This window comes from Cladosporium halotolerans, assembly GCF_011745625.1.
Source record: "Cladosporium halotolerans strain TM138-S3 chromosome Unknown Sca9, whole genome shotgun sequence".
Taxonomy (NCBI): Eukaryota; Fungi; Ascomycota; class Dothideomycetes; order Cladosporiales; family Cladosporiaceae; genus Cladosporium; species Cladosporium halotolerans.
Window position 1 is genome coordinate 284,129 of NW_027191460.1, and position 11,567 is coordinate 295,695.

At 53.9% G+C, this 11,567-nt stretch overlaps 6 protein-coding genes across 6 annotated transcripts; 4 read left to right on the forward strand and 2 right to left on the reverse strand.

The window, feature by feature from the left end:
• Positions 1-77: 77 nt before the first annotated feature.
• WHR41_03535 (uncharacterized protein) lies at positions 78-1,839 on the forward strand (the record flags this gene model as incomplete). The annotated part of the gene is made up of 2 exons (XM_069372141.1): positions 78-278; positions 370-1,839. The coding sequence occupies 2 exons, from the start codon at positions 78-80 to the stop codon at positions 1,837-1,839; spliced, it is 1,671 nt and encodes a 556-aa protein (XP_069230933.1).
• Positions 1,830-2,766, reverse strand: WHR41_03536 (uncharacterized protein). The gene is made up of 2 exons (XM_069372142.1): positions 2,538-2,766; positions 1,830-2,484 (listed from the first exon to the last, which is right to left on the reverse strand). Exons 1-2 carry the CDS (start codon positions 2,646-2,648, stop codon positions 2,017-2,019), a joined length of 579 nt encoding a protein of 192 aa, XP_069230964.1. The 5' UTR covers positions 2,649-2,766; the 3' UTR covers positions 1,830-2,016.
• A 2,191-nt stretch (positions 2,767-4,957) lies between these two features.
• Positions 4,958-5,593, forward strand: WHR41_03537 (uncharacterized protein; the record flags this gene model as incomplete). Its single annotated transcript, XM_069372143.1, has 1 exon — positions 4,958-5,593. The coding sequence occupies one exon, from the start codon at positions 4,958-4,960 to the stop codon at positions 5,591-5,593; it is 636 nt and encodes a 211-aa protein (XP_069230963.1).
• A 785-nt stretch (positions 5,594-6,378) lies between these two features.
• Positions 6,379-7,533, forward strand: WHR41_03538 (uncharacterized protein; the record flags this gene model as incomplete). The annotated part of the gene is made up of 1 exon (XM_069372144.1): positions 6,379-7,533. One exon carries the CDS (start codon positions 6,379-6,381, stop codon positions 7,531-7,533), a length of 1,155 nt encoding a protein of 384 aa, XP_069230966.1.
• Positions 7,534-7,780: 247 nt separating this feature from the next.
• WHR41_03539 (uncharacterized protein) lies at positions 7,781-8,992 on the reverse strand (the record flags this gene model as incomplete). The annotated part of the gene is made up of 1 exon (XM_069372145.1): positions 7,781-8,992. One exon carries the CDS (start codon positions 8,990-8,992, stop codon positions 7,781-7,783), a length of 1,212 nt encoding a protein of 403 aa, XP_069230965.1.
• Positions 8,993-10,034: 1,042 nt separating this feature from the next.
• WHR41_03540 (uncharacterized protein) lies at positions 10,035-11,522 on the forward strand. The gene is made up of 3 exons (XM_069372146.1): positions 10,035-10,360; positions 10,416-10,814; positions 10,872-11,522. Exons 1-3 carry the CDS (start codon positions 10,049-10,051, stop codon positions 11,415-11,417), a joined length of 1,257 nt encoding a protein of 418 aa, XP_069230886.1. The 5' UTR covers positions 10,035-10,048; the 3' UTR covers positions 11,418-11,522.
• Positions 11,523-11,567: the final 45 nt, after the last annotated feature.

Consider the following 11,567-nt stretch of genomic DNA (forward strand, 5'->3'; position numbering starts at 1 on the left):
GCAAAATCCGCATGCCGAAAACTGCACCTCGACTTTCTTCTCGGCTTCGACCCATCACATCCGCCGCGCGACCCACAATGGCCCTCTACCATGAGGCTGCCAGCATTTTGGAGACGGTGAATAACGGTAAAACTTCATTGAAAGCTGAAGTGTTCGGCAAGAAGGGGTGGAAGAGCGACGGCAAGACTCTGTTCGCCTTGACGAGCGAGGCGGCAAAATGGAGCAGCATTCTGGCTGAAATGGTGGAGAAGAGTGGTATTCTGAAGCTTGAGAAGCAGGTATGGGCCTTTTTTCTTACAGACTAATGTTCTGGGCAACGGCTGCGAAATTCATTGGCAGACCCTGTTTCATTGCTGACAACAAATACAGTTATCGCCGACACTAGCCCTGGTCCTGACCCACGACCTCTTACTCTCAAAGAAGGGAATTGCTCTCCCTCAGAAGCACGGCTTGAGCGCCACTGTCACTAGACACAAGGCGAGACTTTCCGCAGAACTGACCAAGACGAGATTGCGCAAAGGCTTCGCCACAGTGGACGCGCTACGCGCGCATGTAAATGAAGCTGCCACCAAGGAAGAAGACGGATCCGAAAGCTACGCGCATCCCCGATGGATTCGCATCAACACACTCCGGACGACTCTGGAAGAGCAGCTGTCGACTACTTTCGCGGAGCTCGACAGAGTCTCTTCTGTCAAAGGCGTTTCGAACCGATCTTCAAAAGCTCTCTACATTGACGAGCACATCCCAAATCTCATCGCCGTTTCGCCTTCGGTCAACTTCAACTCTAGTAAACCCTACAAGGAAGGCAAGCTCATCTTCCAAGACAAGGCTTCGTGCTTTCCGGCTTATCTACTGGACCCCGGCAAAGAGGATGGCGATATCATCGATGCATGCGCGGCGCCTGGAAACAAGACAACGCATCTCGCTGCCATCTTACGATCACAGAAGGGCGAGGAAGCGCGGGTCATTGCATGCGAAAAGGATTCATTTCGTTCGAAGACTTTGCAGAAGATGACCAAGCTTGCCGATCTTGAGGGTGTCATTGAAGTCAAGACCGAGCAGAATTTCCTCAAGCTTGGTCCCACCTCGAAGGAATTCTCAAATGTCACCGGACTGGTCCTTGACCCCAGCTGTTCTGGTAGTGGTATCGTAGGGCGTGATGAGGGTGGCATCGTTGTACACTTACCAAGCACAAACGCCGCGGCCTCTGAGCCAACCAGCAAGAACAGCCGAAAGCGAAAGCGCAACGAGAAGCCCAGCAAAGAAAAGCCTGTACCTGAAAGCGATGGCACCGAAGACGTCCGGGAAGAGGAGCCTGAAGAAGCACCGAAGGACAGTCTGGAGCTGGCAAAGCGTCTCATAGCTTTGTCCGACTTCCAGCTCCGGCTGCTACAGCACGCAATGTCTTTCAGCTCCGCCAGACGCATCACTTATTCGACGTGTTCAATCCACGGCGAGGAGAACGAGGGCGTCGTTGTCCGCGCTTTGCTTTCCGACGTCGCTCGAGAAGCGGGCTGGCGTGTGATGAAGCGTAGCGAACAGGTAGATGGCATGAAGAGATGGCACCGCCGTGGTGATCTGAGTGCTGTTGAAGCCGCTCTGCAGCCGCTGACTCAGACTTCGGTCGTTTTGAACAACCAAGAGGTGGCAGACGCTGTCATTAGGTGTGACAAGAGCACTGAAGACGGGACAATGGGTTTTTTCGTCGCCGGCTTTGTCCGCGATGGCACTACTAAGGGCGATGAGAACCTTCAACATGCAGATGCGATGCACGAAGTTGAAAACGGCGGGGAAAATGACGAGGACGAAGATGAATGGGGTGGCTTCAGCGACGAGTAGAAAATGAGGCTCAGTTTGTGGGTCAAGAAAAAGCTCCCTTACGGGCTTATTGATCTGAATATACTACTTCGAATGGTAAGATCCCATACTCCAACCCAATGCGTAGCAGACCTGAAGTGTCTGCATATGGCGTAACTCGTGACGGTCCAACAATCAACTTTTTACATCCCAGATATTCTAGTTCCTGGGAAGCTTGTTTTCCTGAGCGACAGTGCTGGCGGGCTCAGGGACTCTCTCCTCGGCGGAAGGACCGCCGACGTTGCCACGACCGATGGTAGCCTCGTCCTTGTCAAGGGCGCGCTGGCCAGCCATGTTGGGGGCGTGGGGGTCAATGGTGCTCTGGCTAGCGGATCCGCCGACACCCTCAGCACCACCCATACCAGGGTTCTTGCGGCCAGCTTGGCCGTCGTGGTGGAGCTCCTTGCTGGTCTGGCCCTGGGCGGGCTGACCAAGTCCGGTGTTCACATCGGCGGAGGTGGAGCCACCGAGGGAGGCGGAGGCAGAGGTCTCGTTGTAAGAAGACTGGGCGGGGGTCTCCTGGACGTTGCTGGTGAAGGTCTTGTCTGCGGGTGCGCTGCCAGGGGGCATAGTCTTCGCGGTGAACTCGGGGACGGCATCGTTGCCAGTCAGGACACCAGGCTTGTGCTGAAGAAGAGTCAGTGGGATATTGATGTTGAGGGAATGCAATGTCGACTTACACCATCGTGGTTCTCACGGCCAACGCCAGCAGGCTTAGGGTTGAACTCGCCAGAGCCACCAGTGGGCATCTGGTTGGCAACAGCCTCAATGTTGTTGTTGGTGGAAGACATGTTGTTTGGTGTTCGGGAGATTTTTGAGTTTTTGTATATGCTCGTAGAACAATTTCAGATATGAATCGTAGAGATTGCTAATATCAATGAGAAGATTTGTGTGCAAGTATGAGGGGAAGTGGGATGTCGCGTGTTCCTTATGAATTTCTCAGAGCTCAACTTCATCCGTTCGTCACAATGGCGTCAACGACGACAGGAACGATCGATCACGTTCACTTGGCTTCAACAACCCCACTTCATAACACCATCACCGGGCATACCCATTCAAATTTTGAGTCACGGAGCATCTGACGTATGAGTTTCAAATTGAAACCGCAGTTGGGTCAAAAAATACGCGTTTCTGCGCGCTGAAGGCTCTCTATGCACGTCATGTCATGGAGGAGGGGCAGGCGTCGCGGTACTTGAGTGCCTTATCAGCGAGCTATTTACGCGACGAACGAGGGCCCACAGGCAATTTGGAGGGCCTCTCCTCTTCCGCTGGCTTCTTGTATCTTGTCGAGGACGGTGCCGGAAGCCGGCTCTGCCTAGGTACTGCTTCTGGACCCGTCTTTGGAACTGGCAACTTCAATCGGGCCGTCTTTGGCTCTGGTAAAGACGACAGATTCGTTGAAGACTTCTCTAGTGACGGTGTCACCGAAGCTGCTGCCTCTTTCGGTCTCCAAACCTCCTCGGTCGGTTCCGTGCATATGGCTTCACATCGCCTTCCAAGCTTCGACAGGGCATTGTGCTCCTCAAGAGCATCGTTTTTCCAAATACGCTCCATGCGCGCAAGACGTTCTTCTCTCCAGCTCGGATCGAAGCCTCCTAGGCCTCCCTCCAGCTTGTTCATAACGGGCGTGAAGAGTGCCTTCTTGGAGTAATAGTGCTCCTGCACGAAGCTTGAGATGCACACAGGGCAAGCGAATTTGCCGCCTTTCGCGTTTGTAAGAAGCGAACCACTGTCTTTGCAATTTTCACCACAGAGTTGCGGCTCAGGTGTCATCACTCTGTGGCCGCAAGGCTCGAGGACGTGGAATAATGCGCCATGGACACAAGGTTCGGCGACATGTGGCCCGCTGTACATGGATGATTTCTCATTTGTGTCGAACGAAGTTACTCTCTTCCTTGCAGTCGGGAGTGATGCGTGTTCAGAAAAACTTTCTGAACTCGCGTCTCCACTGGTCAATGGTTTGGCTGTCTTGTTCTCATTTTCCGGAGGGAATATCGCTGTCGGAATGATCGGGAGGAAACGGCGCAGCCGCACCTTTGGCGTGCCTGGTGAAGACAACTTCGTTTTCGAGAGATTCAGTTGTCGCAGGCCTCTATTAACGTTCGATGTTACTTCCATGCTACGCGGCATCGGATCAACAGAGCCCTCATGGTAACCGGAAGTAGCCATTGAACGGGAAAACATCGCCCTGTGAGCACAGCAAAGGTAGGGTCGATACGGTCTTGCGATCGATGTCACGATCCGGCTTCTTAAAGATCAATTTACTGGACCCAGCATCAAGAGTCGCGTATTGCAGATTCTTTGTCTTTGTCAGAATCTTGTCTCAGTTGCCGCGGATTGTTTCTGTCCTTTGAAGCAAATCGATTCATTGTCTTACACGCTGGCTGCTTCGTGGACAATGCAGCATTTGCAGCCGTCTCTCGATCTCGTCTCCTGGTCGCACTCGGAAAATAGGCATCTTTGAAATAGGTCATACTCGGCCACTGATCGGCTTCACGCGATCGAATCGACTTACCGGGACGCCATTACGTGTACGCCATTGAACCTGTCGGCCGGCGGCATTCAACAGCTCATCTGAAGAGCGAAGGCAATCTAGGCTGCGGAGAGGACGTTGAATGTGATACAAATCTAGAGAGGGGTAGCAAAATTCGCTTCTCTCTTATTCTCGGGGAAGATTTCAAGAGCCCTTCCGCCTTTTCACGAATGAGCCTCTCACGAACTGGAATGCCATCTGCGCTAAAATAGCTGCGCCCAATACGGAATAGCAGACAATGGGTGAGTAATAGCATTGTTGCTAAGATATGCAAATTGTTAGCAAGTCCGATCTTTCTCACTTAGGCATTGAAAGATGTGATCAATCAATTCACTTTAAGAATTTGGAAGGGCAGGGCCTAAACAGGGTAAAATCTCGCTTCACCTCACCATGATGAATGCGAAAGTGAATATTCAGGGTGAAAGGTGTCAGGCAGCCCATATAAACCCTCTTCTTACAGCCTCTGATGTCTTACTTCTGCGGATTAACAACAGCCGGATCACATGCTGCAAACCCGCACAGAAAGCATTGCGATTCTACACTGGGCCCGCACACGCACATCCAACTATGACCCCCTCAGAATTGGCCGCTTCGTTCGAGGAGTGTATGAGACTCTCTCCAAGCGGTCCAGTCACTTCCCAGAAGCCACAGCAGAGGGAGTCGATGACCCTCCCCATCAGAGGCCTTTCTGGTCGCGTTGAGAAACAATTGAACCCGCTCGAATCTAGCGGCCAAGGCACCTTGACTGTCAAGTCAGACGCACACGCGCAAGTCCATGATGCTGACCACATCGAAAAGTTTTCTCCATTATGGGCTGTCTTCAAACACGTCGAAGTCTGGAAAGACTGGTTTCGTGGCCGTGAAGTCCGTCCCGGCGAAGAGGTAGCCAAGCAAACTGTCCGCGTCTTGGATCTCTTTGCCGAAGAGAGAATCCTTGAACAGGAAGTTAAGGAGCAACAGCGCAAAGAGACGCTCTTCAGGTTGTTTGAGACCATCGACTTCAGCGTCCAGCCTATGCACGAATGTGAAGGCTGCCACCATGTGATCCTATTCCACCGTTATCTCTGCTCCGAATGCGGTCGATACAATCTCTGCCGCTCGTGCTTCGGCGATCTGGTGCTTACGTTCAAGCATCCATGTGGTCACGAAGAAGATCTGAAGGCAAGTGAAGATGTAACAAAGAAACAGCAAAGTGTAGCGTGAGATGGATTGAGGCGTTGCTGGGTCGTTGTGGAGCAGTAATTTCCTACTCCAGTTCGACGAGTGCATCGATACCGATGTCTGCACAGCCTTGCGGATTCTCTTCGAGAAGGTAGCATCATTATTAGACATTGAATATGTTCTTCCCAAATACTTACGTCACTGTTTGTGTTGCAGTTGCATTAATCGTAGCCTTCTCCCCATTCGGGTAAGAAGGGCTTGTTCTAAGAAGATAGCTACTGAAGCGGAGGCATTCAGCGAGGGTACGTAACGCGAAACTCACCTCGCTACACAAAGGATCAAGAACATGATGTTGCGATTGTCTGCCCAGAAGGACTATGTTCTTTTACCGTGTAGATACCTGTTGCGCCAGCATTTATATGCTCATCACCCTGGATACGAAAAAGCGTCAACAAACAAAGCGTTGCCAATCTACGATTTCGGCCAGATGATGATAGAAACTACATCGCAAGAATATGAAATCAAGAAATTGTTGTTGCCTGATTCTAAGTCCGAATTAATCGTTGCTGCCATGTTATTCACTGCTGGCTCAAGAAAGGCGGAAGTGAATTACCTCACTTCACTGTAACCTATTCAACCACTACGCACCGCACACCCTTCACAAACTCGTTGTGATCTGACCTGCTGCACGGCAGCGGGATCTTACCAATAAATAGCACACTCTCTCCTACGACATTCTCAGCCTCCACAATTCCATCGAAGACCCCCATCAATCCTTTTCATCGAACCTGAAATACAACCAACATCACACCAAAGAAACCATCAGCATGAGCCCCAAGAAGACCCCAACAGCCCCAGGCAGCATCACTTCTAGGGGCACTGACAATCCGACCTTCTCTGCCAGCCTACCCTTCCGTCCCCCGCAAGGGGCTAAGCGTAAGAGGAACGAAGAGCAGTCAGAGGCAACCGACACAACCAAGTCGACTGCAGCGCCAACGACCTTGCCGTCTCACGAGCCGCTGGCTTACCACCCCATGCCAAAGGGCGACGATGGGGGCAATTCCAAGAGGCAGAAAGGCACTGCCTCTGAGAACGAGTCAGCTGTCGCCCAGAACGATGATCCGAATCTCGCTTTGCTTCGTAAGGAGAACAACATAATGGCTCCACCTCCCTCGCGCGGCACTGAAATCACCCCCAGCACTTCGGATGGCACTATTGCTCAGCGTGTTGCTCGTCGCAGGAGAGAGCCAGTTGATCCTTTCATCCCGCGTCGTCCCTCACGTCTACAGATGATCAGAGATTTGCAACGTAATCTCCGGAGGCGTCCACTTCCAGTCTTCGGTAAACCTAGCTTGGCAGTCATGGATCCTGCTGAGGCCAGATTGGTTGCCGCTCTAAAAAAGCCGCAGGCCACGATCGTCACTGACATGTATGACCTGGACAACGTGCCAGAGAATGGGGAATCCACGAAGCATGCTCGTCGTCCTGAGCGTCCGAAGCGCGGCAATTACTGTGTTTGCAAAGTTGAAGCCGACACCAATATGGTGCCTTGTGTGGATTGCTCCAAAGTCTTCCACCCAAACTGCCTTGGCAAAGGCCTCCAGCACCGCCACGAATACCGCGGACACGACATTCTCATCAACATCGCCAGGAAGTGCGACGCTGACCACTATGGCGCCTCGAAAGATTTCACCTGCCGTGCCTGCGACTTTAGCCGTATGCACTCCCCGGCGAACAAGGGTGCCTTCTTGGTACCGTTGTATGAAGAGTCGCAGCGTCGCCCCTCTGTCTTCCAAACGAAGGTGGAAACTCACTCTGGCAAGCGCCCTCTCCACATCTGCGACAGCTGCGATAGGCGCATCACGACCACTCGCTATGAGTGTAAATACTGCGACGATCTCGACCTGTGTCGCGATTGTTACTCGGATCCAGCGGTCTCTTCCAAGCACCAGCACGCGAAAAGCGACAAAATCTTGAGGTAAGAACCCGCGATGGACCGACAGGGACGAGAGCGAGCGTATGTGAATGTGACAGGGGGCAGCAAGGCAATTGTATGAGTACCGGATTGGGAAATGATTGCTTGTTTGTGATATTCAAGTCATCGAGAAGTGGTGAAAGCAAGCCCGGGGCCACGAACCTTGCTTGCTGTGAGAAACTGTTTTCCTTACATTCTTCTCTTGCAAATGAGTAGCGCTATGAAATCAGTGTCGTCATCTTCCTGTGTCATTCTCATTGCGGGGGGTCCAGGTCGAGTCCATCGACTTCCAAGTGGAAAGCATCGTTCCTAGAGTAGCTCCCAGCCACGTCGAGATCCAGACGTCCACGTTCGCAGTCTTCGAAGTCAGCGTCGATGATGTGCAAGCCGCCTTCCTCGACTTCCCACAACGGCTCCTTGAGGACTTGGCCATAGGGTCCAACTACACAAGAGCCTCCACGACAAACGTATTCCTCGTCGGCGGAGGAGCGCGAGCCGTCGTCGATGGCAATCTGAGACAAGGACTTTGTCAGAGCATTGTCTCCGTTGACGGCCTGCTCCTCAGCCGTGGGCAGCACTAGTTCGTGGCGTTCCTCGGTAATGGTGAGCGTGCTCCTTCTCCGGGTACGCGATCTCGGAGCCGTGGGGCTGACAGCCGGCGAAGCGTCACTGACGGTGCTCGAGCTTTTCTTGCCCGTGATCCAATCCGGCAGGTGTTTCCTCTTTGTGCACATGTTGGCACTCAGTACGAAGGTCCTGCCCTCGGCACCGATGGTCTGCATGAGGGGCAACCAAGTTTCTCTAGCATCCGCCGTAGGAGCCAGGTACAAGTTCACATTCTGACTGTAAAGAGAGTAGCGCAGCAATGGCATGTAGTTCTCCCAGCAGATGGCCGCGGCCATGGTCAGCTTCACGCCCTTGATCGTAGTGGTGACCGCACGGAGCGTCGAAGGTGAGCCTTGTGCCCAGACCAGTCGTTCCGAGCCCGTCGGCATGACCTTCCTGCGCTTGCCGATACATCCCTGGCGGGGGCACACATAGACAACGGAGCAGTAAAGGCTGCCGCCGCTCTTTTCGACCACACCGGTAACGAGGAAGACGCCAGTGTCTCTAGCAACGCGCTCGAGGTACTCCCTAGTGCCGTCACCCCGGTACTCCTGGCCTTTCTTGACTTCCAGGTCCCGGTCGACCCATTCATCTCCGGCACCGCGGGGCGTATCACCGAGGTCCACAGCGGAGCGGAAGTAATGAAGGAATTGCTCCCTGCCTTCATCTGAACGGGCACCGACTGCTGCTCCGAAGCTACAGGTCCGAGGATAGCCACCTAGGTAGGCTTCGGGGAAGAGCACAAGATCGACGCCTTCGCTAGCTGCATGTTGGGTGGTAGCTTTGAGTGCTTCGAGAGTAGCGGCTAGAGTCGACAGGGTACGAGATTGAGAGACGGCAAGCTTGAGCTTTTGCGGCATGATTGGGGGCGAATTAGAGCACACGAGGATCAGTTCGCAGTGCCTCAATACGTATCACGAAGCAGGATGGAAGGCGAAGTCGCAGCGAGATGGGCTCTAAATGGCGGGCCCCACTCTGCGGCAGCTGTCAGCTGTCGAGTCCCTCGGCTGGCCGAAAGAGTCCGCTTTACCCGACTTGTCCGTCTTCACTTCCACCCTCGTGGATGAAGCTTACCAATGGTACAAGCCTTCAGTCTAGGGCCCGCTGCGAGTTCGATTTCGTCGTCAGAGCTATCAGAACAAGCTCTTTGCAATGGCAAAATGCCATAAAGCTTGACACTCTTTAGCCGCACCGGATCCTCCGCAGAACGGCAGATTAGCGACAGGGGCTAGTCGACATCAGCGGCTCATGGTGAAACGCTCGTTGCCGTACTCCAGGAAGGACGCCTCGCACACATCGGGCCCGGCTCGCTTGCTTCCAGCATTTGTGCCACCGCGCTATGGCCATTCGAGAAGCGTGTGGCGACCTAACCGCGCCCTTCAATCTCCACTTGCGGACCACATGAGCCGTGAGCCGATGCCTTTTGGCACGACGATTTGGAGCTATGTTTCAACTCATGAAGCAGATGCAGCTTTACGAGGAACTAGAGTTCTATCAGCGACGATACAGTGTAAAAGAAACCAAGCAATCGCCACTTACCACAAAGCTTGGCGTCTTCACTGCCTGGAGTTCCTTAGACTACAGAGCAAATCTACATCCACATGGCGGACGTAGCTCTAATGAGGCTCTCGGATGAGACCAGTCCGCAACCTATTTAAGCTCAGTCCGGGCGTTACCAAGTCTTCAATCTCAAACCTCGCTTGGAAGCTTAGCCACTAGGACAAGGCTACGGATCTACGCAATATGATGGAACAATTGCTTGAGGGACCGGGGAGTTCTAGGCTTGACAGTCTGTAGTTATATAGACCGCTTCTTCTCACGCTCAATCAACGGGTCTCCAGGCTCAGTCACTCACACACTCTTTACATTCCCTTACACGCCCGGCCCGATTCACTTCAACTCAATTCTCTTCCGACATGAAGTCGACTTTCTTCGCTTTGGCGGCTGCGGCTGCAGCTGGCTCTGCGTCCGCACAGAGCCCGGCGTACGGACAGTGTGGTGGCAGCGGCTGGTCCGGTGCGACGACATGCGTTTCTGGCTACACCTGCCAGAAGTCGAACGACTATTACGCGCAGTGCGTCCCCGGCACCGCATCCACTGCCAAGGTGACCACTATCGACAAGGCTTCCACGACAACTACTCGTAGCGGTAGCAGCCCTAGCCCAAGCTCGGGTAGTGGATCTGGCTCTGGCTCTGGCTCTGGCAAGGTTCAGTATGCTGGTGTCAATGTAAGAATTCTCAGATGATTTGGCTTCCCTTCTGAGCTAACAATAATGTCCTCAGATCGCTGGCCTCGACTTTGGCTGCGGCACCGATGGCACCTGTAAGACGACGGGCGTGGTCGACCCCGGCCAGACTGGCCTCGACCAAATGAAGCATTTCGTCAAGGACGACGGCTTGAACGCGTTCCGTGTCCCTGTCGGCTGGCAATTCCTTCTCAACAACAACCTCGGTGGCACCCTCGACTCCACCAACTGGGCAACCTACGATAAGCAGGTCCAGGGTTGCTTGGATGCAGGCGCCGCCCTCTGCATCGTCGACGTCCACAACTACGCACGTTGGAACGGCCAGATCGTCGGCCAGGGCGGACCCACCGACGCCCAGTTCGCCAGCCTTTGGTCGCAGATTGCCACCAAGTACAAGGGCAACAACAAAATTGCGTTCGGCGTGATGAACGAGCCTGTGAGTGTTCCACGGGAGTCCAGCCATATCATTCAATCATACTGACAAGCCGTCCAGCACGATGTCAACATCAACACTTGGGCCACCACCGTTCAAGCCGCCGTGACCGCGATCCGCAAGGCCGGCGCGACAGGCAACAAGATTCTCCTGCCCGGCAACGACTACACGTCCGCCGGCGCCTTCATCTCCAACGGCTCCGGCGCGGCCCTCATGAAAGTGACCAACCTCGACGGCAGCACGACGAACCTGATCTTCGACGTGCACCGCTACCTCGACTCCGACAACTCCGGCACACACACGACCTGCACGACGAACAACGTCGGCGACTTCACCAACCTCGGCAAGTGGCTGCGCACCAACAAGCGCCAGGCCATCCTGACCGAGACCGGCGGCGGACCCAGCGACTCCAGCTGCCTGAAGGCCGTCTGCGAGCAGCTCGACGTACTCAACCAGTACTCCGACGCCTACCTGGGCTGGACCGGCTGGGCCGCGGGCATGTTCGCCTCCAGCTACGAGCTGAGCGAGGTGCCGACGAAGAACGGCAACAGCTGGACTGATGTGCCGCTCGTCACCCAGTGCATTGCTGGCAAATTCAAGAAATGAACGAGTTCGCCGCGGGATTAGGGGTTTACATTCGTAGCATGCAACATATCCGGGACAGCGTTTTCGTAGTCTTCTATTCAACCGAACACTACCGATTCTAGTGAGATACATGTCGACCTGTTTTTGAGTCGGTGAGTGACACTTTGAGCT